Source organism: Ambystoma mexicanum, chromosome 2q (assembly GCF_040938575.1).
Source record: "Ambystoma mexicanum isolate Mex_15411 chromosome 2q, UKY_AmexF1_1, whole genome shotgun sequence".
NCBI lineage: Eukaryota > Metazoa > Chordata > Amphibia > Caudata > Ambystomatidae > Ambystoma > Ambystoma mexicanum.
In genome coordinates, this window is record NC_090924.1 from 484,629,619 (window position 1) to 484,651,109 (window position 21,491).

Here is a 21,491-nt window from a genome sequence, read left to right on the forward strand (position 1 = left end):
TTTCAGTGGCAAAAGGAACTTGACTGTCTAGCCACAGAAAACCGCAAACGCGCTTTCCTCTCTTCTGTCAAACACTTCAGCAAGGTCTTCTTGTGTAGCTTGGCACTGTAAGGAATCCATGGTGTCAAAGGTACGAACGCAACACAAAGAGCAAGTTCAAGGGTGTTTATTGAACAGATTTCAAGGGTTTGGGAAAAACTCCTAACTAGAATGGGAGTAATCTCGACCATTGAAATAAGGAAAGAAACGGTTTTAGTCAGTCTATGTCAAATGACCTATACTAAAAAAAACGAATGCCTGCCCTAGCTTTTATACGAAAAGTATGTAAAGGGTAGACACTGTTTCAAAGCACCCACAGGGCAACATGGAGGGAACATGGGATTGAAAAGCAATGAAAACGCTGAAGCCCCGAGAGGATAGCTCAGCAGCAACGTGCTCGCCTTGGAAGCAAGATGACACAAAGCAACACAGGTTCGATCTCCGGGTCCGCGCTTAGAAACCTCTGGGTATTTAAGCGCATTATAAATAGGCAACTAAGACAAAAAAAAAACAATTGTGCAACCAAAAAACCAAACGATTCCTGTAACAGCGCCTCGATGCCCACGGGCTGTGTGAGTGCTTTAAAAAATGCTAAATAAAGACTACTATGCCTTGTGAGCTTTCAGAACGTGCAAGTGCAGAGAGGGGAAGAGGGAGTGGGGGCAAGGGGGTAAGTGCTAGGAGTGCCGTGCTCGTGAATGAGAGAGAAGCAGATGCAAGTGCCCAGTGGAGGAAGTGCTAGGGGAGAGGTCATATGCCAATAAATAGGTAAGTGCAGGCCTACAGTGGCATAGGCCAGTGGGTCCCAAGGTAAGTGCGGGGCAGATGCTGAAGGTGATTGGATGTGGGAGGCCAGGGCCCCAAAGGACACATAACGGCCCTGGTCACCAACCTCAGTAACTGTGGGATTAGTAGAGGAGGGAAGAAGGGAAGGAGGAGGTGAAAAATAAAGTCTTGAGGAGCTTCCGGAATTTGAGGAGATCCATCTCAAGACGAAGAGGAAGGGGGGAGGCTGTTCCATAAGAGGGAGCCAGCTGAGCAAAGAGATCGGCCACCAGCCCTCTATTTAGTGAAGCTTGAGACACAGGGAGTTGGTACCGGAGGAACGTAAGGATCTAAAGGGAGAGTATTTAGTAAGAGCAAGTTATAGATGGCATTGTCCCCGATTCTAAGTGATCCGACCGCGGCTGAATTTTCCGCGGCTGGAACGTTCGCATGAGAAAGGTGCGAACTACCAAAAGTTTGCACCTTTCTCATGCGAACACACTTACATACTCGCTCGCACCCACACACACACAACACACCCAAAACACCCCCACCCACATCCTCAGCACACCCCCACCCACACCCCCAACACACCCCCACCCACACCCCCAACATAAACAAACCCCACTTACGTTCTTCACACCGGGTTTCTGCAGCGCCAGTTCCCTTTCACTTCCGTGATTGGGAACCGGCGCTGCAGGGTACTTTTCCTTTTTTTTTTTAAACGGAAGGCTGCAGAGTATCCCCCGCTATCCCCACTCACTATACCATAAAGTATAGCCCCTGTTTTTTTTTTTTAAACGGAAGGCTGCGGGGTTGTCCCCCGCATCGCCCCGCTCACTATACTATGGAGTAAAGGGAGCGGGGCGATGCGGGAGACACCCCCGCTCCACCCTTTTTTTTTTTTAACAATGCTACCACCAAAGGTTCGAACATTTGGTGTTCGAACCTTTGGTGGTAGCATTTTTAGATCTAATGGTTCATCCCAACCATTAGTCAAAACTACCACAACCGTTGTCCCCAGCCTCAGACAGCCTTATGGATGATGCAGAGGGATTTGAATTTGATCCTTGCAGCAACCGGGAGCCAGTGGAGAGTTTTTAGGGCTGGAGAGATGCTATCCTTGGGCTTGAGGCCAAGGATAAGTCTTTCTGCCCTATTCTGGATTAGCTGGAGGGGGCAAAGAGAGGAGGAGGGCAAATCACGGACAAGGCTATTACAGTAGTCTAGCCTAGAGCGAACCAGAGCTCTGGAGACATTGAGCTTCTGGGGGAAAGTGAGAAAGGGGAGAATTCCTTTGAGAAGGAGGAGTTGAAAGTAGGACTTCTTGGCAAGGTCCTGAATGTGAGGGAGGAAGGAAAGAGGGGTGTCAAAGATGACTCCAAGGTTTCTGGCTTCAGATGAAGGAGATGGGGGAGAGCCCATAGAGGATGGACAGAGATAGGGGAAGAAAGATGGAGCAGGAGTCCCATTAGGAAGGATATCAGTCTTGCTGGCATTGAGGCAGAGATTGTTGCAAGTGCACCAGGACTGGATGGCAGACACACTCTGGAAGGATGGAAGAAGTAAGGAGGGGGTCTGAGGGAAGTTTGAAGAAGAGTGGTGTGTCATCTGCGTAACACTGGAAGTTGGGGAGAAGGTGAAAATGAGGTATGCCACGGGAGCAAGGTAAGTGTTAATGAGCCAGGGAGAGAGGTTGGAGCCCTTGGGAACACCACAGCTGGAGAAAAAGGTTGGGGAGGAGAAAGTGTCCAGAATAACCTGGGACAGACTGTCCCTGAGGAAGGAGGTTAGCCAGTCCAGTGCCCGCTGCGAGATACCCAGAGTATCATGGAGCCATTTTATGAGGATTATTTTTTATGATTGCAGAATATTCACCACACACATTTGGGCAGAAAATGTATGAAATGCGTGGTGTTCTTGGATTCCCCCATGGCGTCGTTCCACTGTCTGTGTTTGTGTATGTTGATATTTTTTAACTGAATTAAATAAGCTTGTTTCTAATTTTGGATCCATGTTCCTGATTTTTGCTTCGGTTGAGCATGGGAGACATTGAATGCCTAAAATATGTACAAATAATACCTTTAGGTAAAGGGATCATTTTTGTTGGGGACTAATGAGGGTTTTACGGAGGTCGCCCCTTTGCTGGTACACTAAATTGAAAAGCGGTGAAAATTGAAAAGTGACACCTTCGGCAATTAAAAAAAACTGAGGTAAGAACACACAGATGAGTAATTTAGTTATAAGCGTGTTTGGGTTCTCTTCTTTTCATTCTCTTTTGTTTTGGGGCTCTGGTGACATGCAAAATATCAAACAACCTAGCCAACTATTGGTCTTTTGCGGACCTCTTCACTGAGCGGAGAAATGACTTCCAGAGCGATTCTATTTTGTTTCTCCAGGAATTCTGAAAGTTTTATGGTGCAGCACTTGGGCATCGCAGCTATCAACCACACCAATCATTCCACAGGCAGGGATTAGAAGGCTCGTTTCCTGATTCATTGTGCAATAGACCCTAAACAAAACTTCCCAAAAATAAAAAAAAAACCTTCACAACAATAAAGTAATATGGAAGGCACATAGGCCTAACTGAAAGGCATTGCATGTTTCAAAGTTGCTGCTTCCCATCAAAGCATTCGGGGGTGTATTATCGAAGTCTGCTTCCCACTCTCTTTTAATCAATTGTTTTTTTTATGCAGGTGCTGGATACGACCGTGGCTCTGAATCAAACCGTGGACCCAAGCTTGGTGGTGCTGGAGGAGATGTTCAAAAAGCAGAAAGACTTCCTTCACGTTGTCCAGAAACTCCAAGGGCTCTTGGATAATCTCATCCGACAAATCAAAGAAATCCCATTCTGGAAAAACAAGGAAATCTCCGTAGATGAATTTGCTGTTCATATTGACTTGTATGATTGGTACAGGTATGCAGCCGGCCCTCTCTTGATGAAATGCAATTAAGAATTTTGGATTTAAGTTTGAGTGTTCCTTTGTTTGTAGTAACTATCACGAGCTGCAGGACTTTTTATTTTAAGGCCTAGTTAAAGCAACTATTTGTCGAGAGATGCATGATATTGCATACATCACAATGGGCATGAAAATGCTCCTAAAAGATATTCTTCACATTTCTGTTTGCCTGAACCACCGACCACTCTAAAAAGGCATGTAACTGAAATACTGACTAGAGATAGTGATCAGGAAACAAAAGGGCGGTGTGCCAGTTCACTTCGCTTCCCATGAGGAAAGAATCGTATCCTTGCTTTAAGCCAAAATGATGGTTAAATGATACACTGACTAGAAATCGCACACCATCTGGTTTAAAATCGATGCCGCGTTCTGCCGCGCGTTCTTGGGTGAAAATACTGAAGAACCATGCTTGACGTATAAAGGAGGCTGGGTTACGGGGGGGCGTGGCTACCGTGCAGCAAGATGGCCGCATAGCCGAGGAGCTCCTCTCCGGCATGAATCCTTGTTAACTTTTTTATCCGGAACCAGGGTGCGCCGAACCCCCAGACTAGCTGAGCTGCTTCCCGCCACATCCAGACTCCACTGGGGAAAATCTTGGCTGAAATCGGACATTGTAAGCCCACGGACGGGTGAGTCCCGTGGTCTCGCTCGCCTTGCCCGCCGCGCGGCTCCGCGGCCTATCGCGCAGGAGCCGCGGCTTGGGACCGCCCAGAAACTCCTACGCAGAGACCATTGTGGACGTGAACAGTCATCCGCTGAGCTGCGACTCGGTCTCCTAAACCAGATCCTTCGATACGAGGCGAGGAATCGATCCCTTGGCGCGGCCCTGGGACCGGAGAGAACGAGGGTGGACCGAGCTGCGCCGCGGGCGCGAGGTCGACGGACAAGCTCCTGAGTGCCGATCCAGGAACCCTGGTGGACTGTGGGCCCTGGCTCTGCGCCGCTGCGTGGGAAAGCGATAAAACAACACGCTGAGAGGTGCTTCTGTGCCGCCACCACTCCGAGCGGCGTCGCCGGAGATCGCGGGTACTGGCGCTTGGCTTGGTGTAGGCCTGTCGCGGCGCCTGCCCTCCGCCCCGGGGTGGGGCTGGGGAGATTCTTCTATAACTCGCGTCAGCGGTGGCCGAGAGGCGGCCTGCACACAACGGGCCATACCTGCATTGGAATCGGCCGACTGTGCCCCTTCGCGGCTCGGCTCCGGGGCAGTGCCGCCAGTCCCTCCAGCGGCACGCTGAGCCGTTAACATCAAACTCCTGTTTACCCCACAACATGCCTGGTAAGAACTCGAATAAGTGCAGAAGAACCGGCCCTATGGATTCGTTCACCAACTCGCAGACGCCTTCTGTTAGCTCCGACACACCACCCTCCACCACATCTCCGTTGTCGGGGGACTCTAAATTCGACCACCTGCTCACCACGGTCCAGAGCGGATTCCTGGCTATAAACGTCAAACTAGACGATATCGTATCCACAATAGGCTCACTGAAGGCCCGAGTGGACAAGGAAAGTGCCAGGATCACTGAAGCAGAGGGAAGAATTGGTTCGAACGAGGACTCTACCCGGCGAAACGCGCAGGACATTACCCTTCTGAAAAGGGAGATGGACACGCTTCGTAGTAAATGCGACGATTTGGAGTCTCGCTCCAGGCGGAACAACATCCGTATTGTCGGCCTCTCTGAATCGTTTTGTAAGGGGCCAATGGAACTTCGGATTGAAGACTTGCTGAAATCTCTCCTTGGGCAAGAGGCCTTCTCGTCTCAATTTATGGTGGAGAGGGCCCACCGCTCCCTCGTGCCGCCGCCTAGGCCTGGGGCCCCACCCCGCACTGTCATAGCGAAATTGTTAAACTACAGAGACAGGGATACCATCCTGCGGCTGGCCAGAGAGAAAGGCCCCCTAAAGATTGGAAATGATCGCATCCACGTCTACCCGGACTTCTCAGCAGGGGTCCAAACTCAAAGACGATCCTACGAAACAATTAAACGTCAACTGCGACAGGTCCCCTATGCACTCCTCTATCCAGCTAAACTTAGAATACAACATGGCGGAAGAGCACATTTCTTCGAATCCCCTGCGGCCGCCCTATCCTATATGGAGGCTTCGATTCCTCTACCGCCTGGAAGACAGGGCGCTGAACATGATGACTTGCAACAGCCGGTGTAACCTGAACATTCACCTCACATTGAGTACACAGTGAGTCTGGCGGACATGTGAACTTTGTATGGCAATGGACTGGGGTAGAGACGCACCTCTGCTCTTAATTCTGGTATGTAGCCGGTCTTGCTGCGGTACACGACCCCTACCTTTGGGTTCTCCCACAAGTTAGTACTGAGTAAAGGGATCATCATCAAGTTGGGTGAGATGGTGTGGGTGGGGGTGGGATATGGCGATATGGGTTGCCAATGGGTATTGTTGGCCATTGTTGAGGCCTCTGGATGCCCCTGTTGGGCACTTAATGCACAGCTTACATTAGTGGTTATGGGTTACGTTTGGTTAAAAGTGCACTCACTGGCTCACTCGCTGCCCCTCCTTACAGACCTATTCTCACTTTTACATGTTATCATCATGACCACAAATGGCACAAACCACTAAGACACCCCAGGGGCTCCGCCTGAAACTGCTCACGTGGAACATTCGGGGGTTAAATAACAGAGCAAAAGCTAGTAAGGTAGGCGCTTACATCAACAGACACCATCCGCATATTGTAATGCTTCAGGAAACCCACGCGCTGAAGTCTACACACGAAAAAATACTTCGGCAATGGGGTGGTAATAGACATTATACGGAATATTCTTCACAGAGTAGAGGGGTCATCACACTGATACACCCCTCCTTGGGGTTCTCCACCGACAAATGCAAGACAGACCCACAGGGGAGATACGTAGTGGTCTGGGGTAGCCTGGCTGGGGTAAAACTCGTCCTGATTAACACGTATGGCCCGAATAATGACGACCCGCAGTTTTATGTACAACTCCTTGCTATGATAGGCCTCACAGCTAACGCCTGGGTCCTCTGGGGAGGAGATCTAAACACCATTCTCGACACTACATTAGACAGGTCCTCCAGTAGACCTAGAACCCTCACCAAAGCGGCGAATGTTATACGACATGCCCTCGAAGAGTTCACCCTGTCTGATGCCTGGAGGGGTATTCACCCTACGGAGAGGAAATACTCATTTTACTCCTCAGTGCACGACACTGAATCTAGAATTGATTACTGGCTTATCTCGTCCCCTCTGGTTAACTACACGGAACAATGCGAAATCCTTCCCCGCACGCTCTCAGACCATTCCCCGATCACCTTGACCATGCTGCTCCCTGGCATAGACCGCCCAACACGACGATGGAGAATGTCCCCCAACTTATTAAAAGACCCGAATGTCGTGGAGACTCTCCACACTGATATAGAGGAATTCTTCCTTCTGAACCATGGCTCCGTGGACAGATGGGCGACTGTGTGGGAGACGTTTAAGGTGTGGGTGAGAGGGGTATTGATGTCCAAAACGACTGGTCTCCTCAAAGCCGTGAGGAACGAACTGGACACTATAGAATCACACCTGCAAATACTCGAAACTGAATATAGCATGACACATGACAGACACACCCTAGCCGACATCAATGCACAGCTCCATACCTTCAATGATCTGGCGACTAAGGAACAGCAGTACATGGCCATTCCCATCAGAGCACGCAGATATGGGGAGGGCAACAGAGCAGGCCACCTCTTAGCCCGCATGCTCCGCAACGAACACTCCCATACCCCAATCGAAAGCATCTTGACAGAGGAAGATGTAGTCGTCAACGGCGACAAAGAAATAAATGACGTATTTCTGCGCTATTATACTGACTTATACTCCAATCGTGACAATAGTACACAAGAAGGAATTCGCAAATACCTGAGCAGGATTGACCTCCCCAAATTAAACCTGGCAGATCACCAGATCCTTGAGCAGCCAATTACCAGTGACGAAATAGCCGAGGCCATCAAAACACTAGCTTCAGGTAAAACCCCGGGTCCTGATGGGCTAGGTGCCGAGCTATATAAATCCTTTTCAACGATCCTTGTCCCTGTCCTCACCCGTGTATGGGAGGAAGCCATTAACACTGGCTCGCTCCCGGACTCGATGACAGAAGCTGTTATAACAGTACTCCCGAAGCCCAGACGTCCAGCATATGATCGCTCCTCTTATCGCCCCCTGTCGTTGATAAACACGGATGCTAAAGTCTACGCAAAAGTTCTTGCAAATAGACTGCTCCCCAAGATGCCCACACTGGTACACCCCGACCAATGTGGATTTATACCCACGAGATCCACTGCGCTAAACTTGCGCAGACTGTTCTGCATCCTAGCACAGATCAAACCTCAAGCACAGGCAGTAGCGATATCCCTGGACGCAGAAAAAGCGTTCGATTCAGTCTCCTGGATGTATATGTTTGAGGTTCTCCATAAATTTGGATTTGGCCCCTATTTAACCAGTTGTATTGGGCTCCTGTACTCGTCTCCTAAAGCCAGGGTACTGACTAATCAAACGCTCTCCAATCAATTCTCACTACATAGAGGGACTAGACAGGGATGCCCATTCTCTCCCATACTATTCGCTTTAACAATCGAACCAGTGGCGGCAGCAGTGAGGGCAGAACAGGAACATCGAGGCATATATATGTCAGGAGAATACCAGGCCATCTCGTTATATGCGGACGATGCTCTGCTATATGTTCGAGAACCTGAGAAAAATCTGGGTCCCATACTGGCCGTAATAAACGACTTCACCCTACATTCGGGGTACAAAGTCAACAACGCCAAATCTGAAATCTTCCCGTTAACCGATACCACCAACTGTCCCACAAACACACGTGGACTAGCATGGGCTCCTGCACACATTCGTTATCTGGGAATACAGGTCTCCCGTGACGGCGCCTCCCTGTATATAGATAATCACGAGACCATTTTACAAAACATACATTCAAAACTTCAGATCTGGGCTAAGCTCCCCATATCCCTGGCTGGCCGTATTGCAGTGCTCAAGATGACTGTTCTGCCCAAGCTCCTTTATATTTTCTGCAACGTCCCCATCTGGCCGGCAGATCATTTTTTGATAACCTCAGATCCATGGCTATAACCTTTGTGTGGAACGGGGGGGCGAGCAGGATAAGCTGGGCCAAGTTGGTCGTACCTTATGATAAGGGGGGCTTCGCGGCCCCGGACTTCGAACTATATTGGCAAGTAGCACAAGCCCAATACGCGAAATTCTGGCAAAACCCCCTGGACACGACACCACATGTATCCATAGAACGCCGCTCGGTCCGCCCAACAGACTTGCGCTCAGTCATCTACTCGAAAAGACACAGAGATGACTGCAAATTTGACCCAACCACATGCACGATCACAGCATGGAAAGCTATCATCAAGCGACTGGACATAGATGTCCCGTATGACTCACAAGCTCCGCTTTGGAACTTCCCAGACATCGCACTCACGTACGATACTGACATTCAAAGAAGTTGGCTCCCAGAATATGAGTTCACAATGAAATCCATGTTCCCAAACGGTAAATTTGTAACTCCCGAAGACTTTGCAGAATCGGTCGGCGAGACTCCCCTAAAAACCTTGCAGTTCCACAGAATGAAAGCAGCGTTCAAGAAGCGCTGGCCCACATTTCCAGACGAACCTCCAGAGCACGCATGTTTTCAATCCTTACACTCCCAGTCTGGCATAGGGGTGTCCAAACTGTATACCTTGGTCCAGACCCACACAGACGCCTTGAGTACCATCAAGTCAGCATGGGAAAAAGATATGGGCACTGTCATCGAGGCGGGAAAATGGTCCAGATACTGTCTCCTGTCCAAAAAGGTATCGTTAAATGCGGGCTTAAGACTAATACAGTTCAAGATCCTGAACAGATTACACTTCACCCCGGCAAAAATGGCGAAGTGCTACACCAATGTGCCCGACACCTGCCCAAAGTGCCACACCCCCGGCGCAGACTCCTACCATATGTACTGGGAATGCCCTTTCATAGCAAAATTCTGGCGGGAAGTAGCGACCACCCTAGAAGGCATTACACAAATCCCTGCTAATCTTAACCCCCCGAAATACCTGTTTGGAGATATCGGAAAGGTGCCCGAAAAAATTAGGAGACTGTTCAATGTCGCCTGTGCAGTCGCTAAGAAATGCATCCTGCAGAAATGGAAAAGCACACAGCCCCCGACATTGGAGCAGTTTCTCTCCACACTGATATATGTGAATGAATGTGAGGAAAAGTATGTGGGACTGTTACCTACCCCATGCAAACCAAAGGACATCTGGGCACCGCTCAGGAAGTACCTAACCGAAAATTCCTCGGATTCAGAAAGCTCTGATGATAACAGTGCGAACGAACTTTAAGGTGTCTTAACCCTGTATGGTGCCCTACTTCTTCCCATACATACTCTTATAGATGTAAGCCCAGGCCATTAACTGTTAAAATTACGATGCCAATTGGTAACAATTGATACGGATTTGGATGAATATAACATGGTTGTAAAGTATATATGTAATTCATGATGTGACAGCTGTGATGTGTAACAAAAATAAAGTTTTTAAAAAAAAAGGAGGCTGGGTTACAACATACAGTGTTGGCATTGGACCCCTGAGATGTTGTCAATCAGGATTGAGGACCAACGTAAATCCCTACCATTGAATGGACAAAGGGTCAGAATAGAATTGATCTTATAAGTCTTTCCAACTTTGCTATTTGCATCCAAATTTTCGAGACAATGAAAGTGCATTTGGATTAACAATACAAATAAAGGACTAGCGCTACATGTCAACATGATTTCTCAGACCTCAGACATGAATGAAACCATTAAACACTGCCCTTTAAGACACAGCTATCTGCGGTAAAGGCTTGCATTTGGGTAATTTGCATACCCACACTGCTTTGCTCATGTTGCTCTGAACTGGGGGAGGTGAACTTCCGGGGATGGCTACTGCGTGGTGCTGTGGCATATGCGACTTGGCTCGTATGGCTTAATATATGATAATTATACAAACATGGGGTCAGGGGACCGTCCCAATATACTCGATGTGGCTTGACTAGGCTCTCGACATACAAATGGGTCCTCTACAGATTCAATGATTATAAGTGCTCTTCACAAAAGTATACAGGGTGTTTCCTAGCTGGACTACAGGCCAAAGAAAGAAAGGCAGTCGAAAGTACAGGAATTAATATTATGGTGTGTCATACCCATGCCAAGCGGACGCACAGGAGAATGCATCTGCAACACTACCCTGTGTTAGTGAATTGTTAGACATGAGTACTTCCCTGTTCTGGTTTTAAGTGTATGCTCTCTGTCTGCTTTCAAAAGCTTCTTTGTAACTGTTACAGCCTAGAGAAAATAACCTTTGTTTGGGATTAAAGCACTCCTACATGGTGGTGGCAGTGTTGGAAGAGGGTAAACAAAATCAAAGAAAAAAGTGTCCTAAGAAGAGCGGAACCCAATAGTTGATATAAACGTCTTTTTGGGGAGATCAAATCAATTCGATAGATGGAACCAGTTCATGTCCCCAATGCAATTACAAAGATAAATGCCAGGAGCTGAAACTTACAAGAGATCATAAGTATGTGGGAACTGGATCTTAAAAAGGAGTTGCGCATGCGGCCTTCCATGTCCCACCACGGAGTGCGTAAACGGATGTCCGTTAGTCGTGTCCTCTGGTTCAGCGTGGGATGCTGGAGCTGAGAGTTGCCTCGCATGCCTCCGCAGGGGTGCTCTGGCCGTGGAACCCCCTAAGTGTGCAGGATGCTGCTAGGGATGGCGCCTGGCCCGGCCACCCCCCTGTAAACCCAAGAGTGCCAAGTGTGATTGAGGCGTGGAATTCTCGCAGGGCTTTTGAATGCATTGATCTGCGTGTTATGGGCAGTTGATCAGCGCGATTGAGTTTCTGAGATATATTGATCAGCATGTTTAAGGCAGGCGTTAGGCTGATCAGTTTGACCGAGGGGGCAAAGAAACAAAAAAGCAAATGATTATAATTGGTTATTTATAACGCGCGTAATACCCAGAGGTTTCTAAGCGTGGCCCCGGGCATCGGACCTGTGTTGCTCCGCCCCATCTTGTCAGTTGCTCCTGAGCTATTCTCCAGAGACAATATATGACCTGCAGTCCCTGGAGAGTCAGCACAGGTGTTGAACGTTTCGGATAGTGTGCCCTTTATGTATTTTACTTTGTGGCAACTGTTCGTGCAGGGACCCAACCTATTTTTTTTAAATATATGTTCGTAAATGACAGACATAGAGGAGAGGTTATGTTTGGCCTTCGGAAGCCTAGAGCTGTAGTAGGCGGTGATCAGTTCGGTTATAGTTTTTTTTTTAATGAAGGCCAACATTTCATGGGTACAGTGTTGTCTGGTTGCTGGTAACTACACACCTGGGACTGAGTTACCCTTGCGTCTCAGTCAGCCTTTTATTTACATAAGGAGACCTTGCCCTGAATCTCTGCAACATGAAGGCCAATGGCAGGACTTGCTTGTGTCTGGTTGCGGAAGAGCGGTGAATGCTAATGGCATAAGCTATTGGCTAGACAGCACTTTGCATACCGTTAAATGTTTAATGCCGCTGAGGCCGCTTTCCCTTTTATATGGGCACTCCAGACATCATTCTTGCGTTTGAAAACCTTGCCTGTTCCTGTCAGACTAGTCTGTTTTTTGATCAATACTCCCTGTCTTCCTCCACGGAGGCGTAGCTGCTCTACTCGAGCATTAAAGTCAAGTATGTAATAAAGCAACACACTACTACCTGCGTAAGACCTAAATAATGGCCATAGTTGGGGCAGCACAGCCTGCCTGCTATAAACATTGACTTCAGATCTGTACTGCAATGTCTTTCTGCCTCAAACGGTTTGTTTATTTATTTGTAGGGCGCACCGAAGCCTTAGGTAACTGGGCGCAAGAGTGTATGCTTGAAATGGCCACCTGTTCACTAAACGATGCTCACCAAAATTAAAACAGATTAATTTTGTAGGTTATTTCATTAGACATGTTTCCAAAAACTGTCCATCAATTGCATTTCAACTTTGAAATGTCAAATAATTTCTGTTAAGTGAAACAATGCCCTGTAACCATAACCAATTTGCGAGTACAAATTCTGAAATCCAACCTTCAAAATGAACATTGTTTTAATGTTGGTTAATTGGGTTCCGTTGTTTGCAGGTACTTACTGTGCCCCCCACTGGTCAGTCGTTTGCACCACCCTGCCACCTTTGAGTTTTCTTATTGAGCTCCAGATATTTACCCTACAACCAGCCCATGAGAACGCGGCCTAAGGTAATGCAGTGGCCGTACCCTGAAATCTTCTCCCAGCGCTCTGAAGGGCTGAGTGTATTGCATTGTTGCTTATTTAAATAACTAAATAATATTTAAGTAAGAAAGGACCAAGTTCTGATAGATTGTCTATAAAGTTAGTACAATTAAACTGTATGGGCAAAAAGTACTTGTGTAGCACAGCATAAGGCCTGTCGGTGCTGAGAAATCTCTGAGAATGCCAAAGCAGGGATACCGAAAAGAAACTGGTAAGTTAGTTTAGATATGGTCTTTGTTCTCCGTCTGAACTCTAAATGGTTAGGGAAGTCGTACGTCTATTGGCTGCGCGTTCCATAGTTTGGCTACCTGGACCGAAAAAGAACGTTCACGCGTACCTAGCATATCTGCACTTGGGGACACTAAGACCACCAAACGCGGGTCTTAATGTTCTCAAAGGTTTAGCGAGCACACAACGGTTCCTTAGAATCTTTTTGTGGGGAAAAGTAGCACCATTTGTTGCAGTACTTCCAAAGGTGAAGGGATGAATCGCTGCATACGCCGGCCAGCCATTACACTGCAAATCAGTGTTCATTGTATATTATTCTTTACTATTTCCGGGTAGCAACACCGCCCCCTCTATCCTCCTATCTTACCATCCAAAAGCAACGCGGATAACAATAGCAGGGCAGAAGGGTATGTTTTTAATTGAGGGGGATGGCACCCAGTGTGTTTAGGATTCAGTGTCCTTAAAAGGACTATGAGTTGCGGTTTCGAGGCCTGTCACGTTCACGCTAGACCCTAGGTTGATATTGTGAGATTTCTCAAAGAAAGAAACGTATGAATTCTTGGTAATGGAACATGGTTTAGTGTTATTAGTATTTGCCGACACGTGTTTCAACCTTGCAGGTAATTTTCAAGGCAATTTTATTTATTATGGGAGATATACCACCTGTTGATTCAGGAAGGGGAAGGCCCCTATGTTTAATATTGTAGCTTAACCAGGGGTGTTGCTAGGTCTGGAAAAGACCCGGGGCTACGCTAATGTCGGAACGGTTGGGACTGGGGGCTAGTTAGCCTTTTGGTTGTAGCTCCTGAGATTCTATCCGGGGCTACAGCCAAAAGACCAGGGGCTATAGCCCCTTTAGCCCCCCCCCAGCAACGCCTCTGAGCTTAACCCACATCCTAGTGAGATCGCCTGCTGGCTAATACAGCGTCCCTTCTCTGTGGATGTGGATCACACTCTGTAGAGAAATGTCTCATGACATCAACCAAGTGTCTAGCGCAAATGTGACAGGCCTTGAAACCGCAACTCAAACCTCCAACCAGGGACAGTAGCACACTGTCCCCAGGAGACCACGTCGCACGCTGCAGGGCATTTTACACACTTATGTGGCAGCGCGGCAGTCCTAGATTTCTAGTGTCCACCTTAAGAGTACTAACCATTAACCTTAAAAGGACTACACTGAAAGGAAGTACCAACAGAAGAACGATGTAGGGAGTGACCCCCATGTGACCAAAGGCATTTGGTGTCCAGTTCCAAAACTCCAAAGTGATTTGCCATGTCTTGATCGATCGTGTAAGGTGGATAATCCTCTGTGCGGCGCAGCCGCTATGTGTGCATTTGCAGGTACCGGGACCATTGCCGGTTCTCCTTGACTCACGTTGTTGCGTGCTTCCGTCCGCAGGTGGCTGGGGTACCTGAGCTTGCTCCTCTTCCACGTCCTTATCTGTCTGCTGGTGCTCTTCGGACTCATCCGGAACTCGAAGGCCATTCTCGCAGGGTAAGTGCCATGCTCTGACCAGCTGAATGTATTTATGTGTTCTTTGCACACGGTCTGTCATGGACTTCGGCACAGGCTCCGTTTGCGAAATTACAGAAAGGAATGCCTTTACAGTGAAGGGAAAAGGAGCGCTGTGCAATCAGTTTGTTGCAGACTAAAACCGGAAGTAAAATGCATTTATGAGAATCTTGAAATTCCGGTCCTCCCAGCATGCTGTGCCGACAATGTGGATCAAAGGGTTCCCTGGGAAGCCTCTGCCTAGGAGTGTATGATAGAATCCCTCCCTCTCCCTCTCCCTCCCAGGTTTATTAGAGCCATGGTGTACTTTCTGTGCGAAATTCTACTGTAATAGGGTATTCCTGTTTAGACCAGAGGCTCTGTCCTCAAGCACATGTGGCTGACTCGGCAGTCCCATTTCTGGTTGCCTTACACTAATAGCCATGGCAGACATGTTAACCGGCTTGTACTAAAGAGGCCATGCCACATTAAGGGGTCAGGGCACTGACAAGACCAGATTTAAACCCACAGAGAACAATATTTGCAGTAAGTGACTATTGGCATTTAATTAATAGGTGCTGTCACAACTCTATTTGAATGTCTGCCTGTCCACCCAATTCACATGGCTCGGATGTCTCTCCATTAGGGCTGAGCTGTGACCCGTTACTTATTGGAGACACTGGCATTTGAACATGAGTTTCAACAACTTAAAATGTCTAAGGCTGCTATGAAATTAATTTCAACATCTTTGGGCATTCTCATTTTAGTGACTGTCTTTCAACTTCTTAGAGGCAGCTGTGTACATCACGAAGCCTGGTATATTTCCGTTTGCTATAATGTGTTGCAAGATCTATTTCTCCAAATGTCATTGTTGGTTTCAGCACACATGGGGCCTAATTCATGGAAGCGTTTTATAATGGCAAAACCCCATTGGAAAACATTCTGTGAATAAGGGCCATAGTCTATACTCTGGATGTTGGTACCTTTTTTTTTTAATAGTGTTCAATATTTTGTACGCTCGCATGTGCCATGTCATAGACCATGTTCTTCCTTGGCCTTCCCCGTAAATCTTTTTAATCTTTGTGCACGTGCCACACTTTTCAGCTTGTTCGTTTCTAATGCTAATTTAACTGCATCTCTCTCATCTCTTCATTGCTTCTATCTGGCCCGCCCTCCCCCAATTCCCGTCCCTCCCACCATGCGGACCCGTAGTCTTATGTCTCCAGTTTGTCTGCCTGCCCCACCGCCCACCAGTGCCTGCGGCCCAAGCCTGTTCTCCTGCCGGTGACCCAGTGTGCTCCTTCCTACTTTGATCCACAGAACGGCCACGGCCACCCGGAGTAGAAGAGAGCCTGCCGCCCGTTCATTTTTCAACGTGGCGGCCATCTGTTTAGTGGAGGTTTTCTGCAGTGTTTTGATTTGTTGTCATGGTTGGTCAGCGACCGCAATAGAAGTGGACCAAAAAAGTAGTGGAACTGTGACTCTGGCGGGGGATAGAGTAGGAAGCAAAGGAGCAATTTGCAACACTTTTTTTCAAGGGTTGCAGCCATACTATTGACTGCCGGTAGAGTTGAAATAGATTTCAGTTTAGCTGTAACTGATATCCGGTGGTAAAGTGGAGAAGTGTGCTTTAACTTCATAAAGAACAGTTTCGGAATGGTGAAAATGGGTGTACAGTTAAAGTTTCGAAAACAAAAGGATCGAATGCAAAAGATGAGTGCATTCGACGGAAAACCAAAGGATCGAAAAAAAATGTAAAATGTATTTTTTTTGTGCTCTTGTTTAGCTTTAAAAGGGTGTTTTTACACCAAAAACGTGGGTTTGGGGGGTGGACCCCCCAACAAAAATCTATCCTTTCTTTTGGTCAAATTGACTCAACCCTTTTGTCATTCGATCCTTTTGATTCGGTACTATGACCTATAACCATGATAATGGTTGCAAAAAGTAGTGGCGCTGTTAACAGTAAAAATAAAAGTAGTTGAACACCGCTCCCGACCGTTCCGTCTCACTTCCACGACTGGTCAGAGACCAGAACATATTGCGTTGGGAGCATGAACCATTCCAGGCTGAGAATATGTCACATAAGAGGTCAGCATTGGTCCTAAATACTTAAAAACCTTCGTTTTCATGTTAAACTGACTATTACATGAATTTACATAAGTTAATGGCCCAACTGCAGTCATTTGCAATTGCTTTTAAGATGTTATTGGACTCAAAAGCGGACTGTGAAGCTTAATTACTCAACTGGGCGGGTGAAGAGGAAGGATTGAAGGGGTGAACGAAGAGGTGGTGGGTGAAGAACCGGAGGAAAAAGGACAGGGAAGGCTAAATATAAAGGAAGGGGGGAAAGAGGTTGTAGCATTGTGAAATAACGGAGGTGGGGTCCTTCTCTCAAGTATGATGCAGGACACAGGCAAGTCATACGTAAGCTTTATTAGCCAGTTGTACGCTTAGCCCAAGTTTAATGCAGGAAGAAACACTGGTCCAGTGATGATGTGTGATGAGTTTAGAGTTATTTAGACTGTTGGTTACAGTCGCTAGTTTTGACTGTTGGTTACAATCGGGGAGGTTGTGTGGGGTGTTTTTGGGCTGTTGGTTACAGTCAGGGTTTCAACTGTCGATTACAGTCGGGGAGGTAGAGTGTGGTGTCAAGCTGTTGGATACAGCTAGAGTTTGACTTTTGGTTCTAGTCAGGGAGATTGTGTGAGGTATTATAGGTGTTGTCCATGATTTAGGTGACATGTTATGTTGGCGCGTTCCCACTGTTGGGCAGTGTCATTTCCTGTATCCGGTGTACGGTATGCGTTGTCTATTTTGCAGTGTTTGCGAATGTGTTGTGTTCTGTGGAGACGTGCAACATTTTCCTTTGCAACTGGTGTTTTGTGATCTGGGTGCCTATCCATCGTATGAGGTGGGTTATGGTGGCTGTTGGTGAACATCACTCGTTTTTGGTTGCTTTTAGGCGTTTGCAGTGGGCTGCAGCAGTGTTGTGAGCAGATTCGGTTCAGCTTGTCCGTTCCATTTTGCTGGGCACCTTGTTGCTGCGTAGAAGGTTTCCTCTTTTAGTTTGTGGTATTACTAATGGGGGTAGAAGTGTAGTAATGTGCTGGTGCCTACAGAACCGTGGAATATTGGGGTGGAATGTTGTGCTTTGAGTGTGGGGATTCTAGGGGACAGTTAGTGAGAGAGTGAGCTGAGCTGGAGTGGCTGGGCCAATGTTTCTTCCTGCATTACACTTGGCCAAGTGTATAACTGGACAATAAAGCTTACCTGTAACTTAGCCGGTGTCCTGCGCTGTACTTGAGACAAGGCCCCCACCTCTGTTATTTCACATTGCATATTTTCCTGTACTAATGTCATTTTTGGCCGTTAAGGCAGCAACCTATTTTCACTGGATTACGCCAAAATGACCGAGGTTAAAAGGTCAGAGTACCAAAAGTCCGACCCCCATTTGTTTGCATAGATATATGTGGGGGGGTAAAGGTAATAGAAAATGTATAGGCGTATGGTGGGGGATTGGGGGGTCTGCCCCCACATATATATATGCAAACAAATGGGGGGGGGGGGGAGAAAGAACACAAAAATTGACTTTTGGTGGTGTACTTTTAAACTCGGTCATTTCACGCAGATCCATTGTCACTAGACCTCATTAACCTTTCTTTTGACCCTGACTAGTATGGGTGTGCGGAACAGCTGATGGCATCCTCGTACATCCAATACTGCAGCATTAATGTGTAGGTTAGAATCATCCGGGTATAACAAGTTCAGAGCCTGCTCATAATGCGAATATTGCATCTGCCATCTGTATTTCTCCCTCTTTTTCTCACTCACGTTTTCCTGTTCTCTATTCTTTAAAAAAAAAAAAAAAATCTTGAATATAGCTGCTATTTTGTTATTTGTTTTCAACGTTGACCATGAGCGTTATACGGGTCATTAAATTGCAGTGTTCTGAAGCCAAATGAATGTTTCCCCACGGAACAATAAAATCCCACATTTGTGGAATGGCTTTTACCAAAAAAACATGATTTGTTTTCTGTTCTACCAACACTAGTGGTCCTGTTTCTATTAGGTTAATTTTGTTGAATTGCTCTGTTCTGGTGGCTGCACTATTGTGCTTGGAGTGAAATTCAGGTCGCCGTTGTGGCCTGTCCCTCAGATGTATTTACGTCAGCCTCAGAAGTGCAGGATTGGAGGTTCCCTGAAGGTTTAATCATTACTGGTGACCTCCGACTAAAATAGAACGTGTCATTAAAAAAAATACTAATTTGAATGGTACCTTATATCTTCGGATAAACATTTACAAACGAAAACTAGCATTGGCAATGATGACAGTTTGGGCTTTTGTGTAGGCATGGGAAAGGCACTTGCCAGGCACTGCCATAGTTGTATTAACTGGCCATCGATGGTAGCAGCTGCAAAATGCTGCGAGTACCTCGGCATATAATAGCTGTGTCTGGCTAATGTCTAATACTTGTACACAAGCCAAAATTGTCGGCTTGCCCAATGCTTGTTTTTAACAGGACTTCATCAGGGACATAATTTCACCAAAATGCCTGGTGTAGTGGAAATGACATCACACGACCCTTGACCTCTGACATCACAGGAAGTGGTTATTTGACCCCGCCCTGAAGTCATATCGCCAGAAGCGATGGAACACAACCTTTCACCCCTTGACAAAATAGGAAGTGTCATCACATAGCATTGTTCCTAAGTGCGCTATGAAAAATATGGTTACGATGTCACTATAACGTGATATACATTTCATGCAAGAATGGATCACCATATGTATCGTTAAGATCAGTGTTTATAGGCCCAAATTACTGTGAACGCAAGCAGACGTCCATGGCCAAATGATAATGATGCGTTATTATATAGCACTTAAGCTTAAGCGCTTTATATAGAAACAATATGCATAAAATATCACCACCTGTGTTGGTATTCATTTATGGACCTGAGAAGGATGTAAGGCTGAGTTGAGATGTTTAAGAACGGACTAAATCAGTGACTCACCCCCTGAAGTGTGCCTGAAATAAACCTTTGAGTCTAGTAATTATTGTATAGAATTCCAGAAAGACACATTATTTGGTATTCCTATTCTTGGGTCACTGTTGGAAGTGTTAGACTTGTGGAACCCCTGTTCTTTATTATTTTTTTTTTAAGAGGCCTGAACATGAAAGCCAGCCACTCCAGAAGCAAAGAGCCACATGGCGCTGACCACAGCCCAGGAGCTTGCATTAAAAACAAAAAATACTTTTTTCTTTGTCGTTATTTTGTTTTTTTAGGGGTAGCAAGGGAGACCTCATTGAAGAACACCCATAGTGCTTATCAATCATGTGCCTGAAGGCAGACTGGTTAGGACTTTTTATTGCACCAGTAGCAGGTTTACAGCTCCAATTAAGTAATTAACTCGCAGAAGACTGTTGTGAAACAACACTGGCAGGCACTTTCGAGTGCAAAGTTTGATGGTAAGGCTTGATTATAGTTAGCTCAAATAGTTCCCATGAGGAGGTGATTTGGGGGTGGAGAGGCAGGCATTTGGTGGCAATGGCCAAAGGGATTAGCAGGGCCATAGGCAGTCAGTTGGTGGGTAAATAACCAAACGACACCTACAAAGCTTTGTATCCCTCCTCATATGCCATTTCTCCCTAGCTGTACACTAATACAATCGTTTCGGCTTATAGGTGGCGCTAAAGTGCCACCTAATGGCCCGAGCTAAAAATAAACCATTATGTAGCAGTCACTTCTTGTACAGTATATTCATGCGTGAGTCTAAGATAAAGATCTCAATCGCCACAAAGAGTGGCCCTGAAAATAAAGGTGTGTTTCCTCCATAAGGAGTTTTAAAAACGTTTTTTTCAGTAAGGGTGTTTTTTTATATGCGTAAGGCCATAAGGAGGTGAAATTCTTGTAAGACCTCCATCCAAATGTCTGCGACACAACTAGGGCATGTACTACTAGTTCCTTTTCATTTAATCACATAGCCACCCTTTTTAATTTATTTTTAGAAATGTTTTTATTAGGTTTTCTAAAATATATATTTTTCGAATGGAGTGTGTCCTCCCACGAAACATTTCAACAGCAGAGGGCACTGTGCGTCATCGACTCGTGGTCCCTCTGCGGCTTTCATCCTGCTCTCGGCTGTGACGTTAATGCTGGTGTAAGTAGCACTCACCATGCCTGTTGCTCCAGTTCTGTTTCTCCCAAAGCCCGCTTTGAAACGGTTTGTTTGCCTCAGCGATTTATCTACTTAGTTATACGAGAATTTTGAGATGTCTACCCTGAAGACTGGGTTGAGGGGGTTTTCGGATTGTGGGCCAAAGATGTCCATCAGGGATCAACACTGACTATGTTTAGGAGTAGGCTATAAGGTGACAACTGTGGCTCATGCCAGTCGATTACCATGAAGCCATTTAAGGAGAGTAAGCGGAAACTCGCCCTAGGTAGGCCCTTGTCCAAATTCCTTTCCTCTACCCCATCAAAGATGAGGTTGTCAGTTGCAAGAGCTCGAGCCAGGTTTCACCTCACAGATCTTGAAAGCGTAACAAGCATTCTAAGTGCGCTTGTTTGAGTTCTCGACACTCAACATGCTTGCATAAATGACTAAGTCTAAGAAGCAACGCCATAGATCCTGATCGTCTTCTTCTGACTCCACCCGACCGAAAACAAGTAC

General features: G+C 46.7%; 1 protein-coding gene across 2 annotated transcripts in view; it reads left to right on the forward strand.

The window, feature by feature from the left end:
* TTYH3 (tweety family member 3) overlaps positions 1-21,491 on the forward strand; it is a 646,372-nt gene that overhangs the window by 461,066 nt on the left and 163,815 nt on the right. For both annotated transcript variants that reach the window (XM_069647607.1, XM_069647608.1), the window contains exons 4-5: positions 3,501-3,721; positions 14,729-14,824. In XM_069647607.1, the coding sequence (XP_069503708.1) occupies positions 3,501-3,721; positions 14,729-14,824 (317 nt within the window). The remainder of the gene's footprint in view (positions 1-3,500; positions 3,722-14,728; positions 14,825-21,491) is intronic.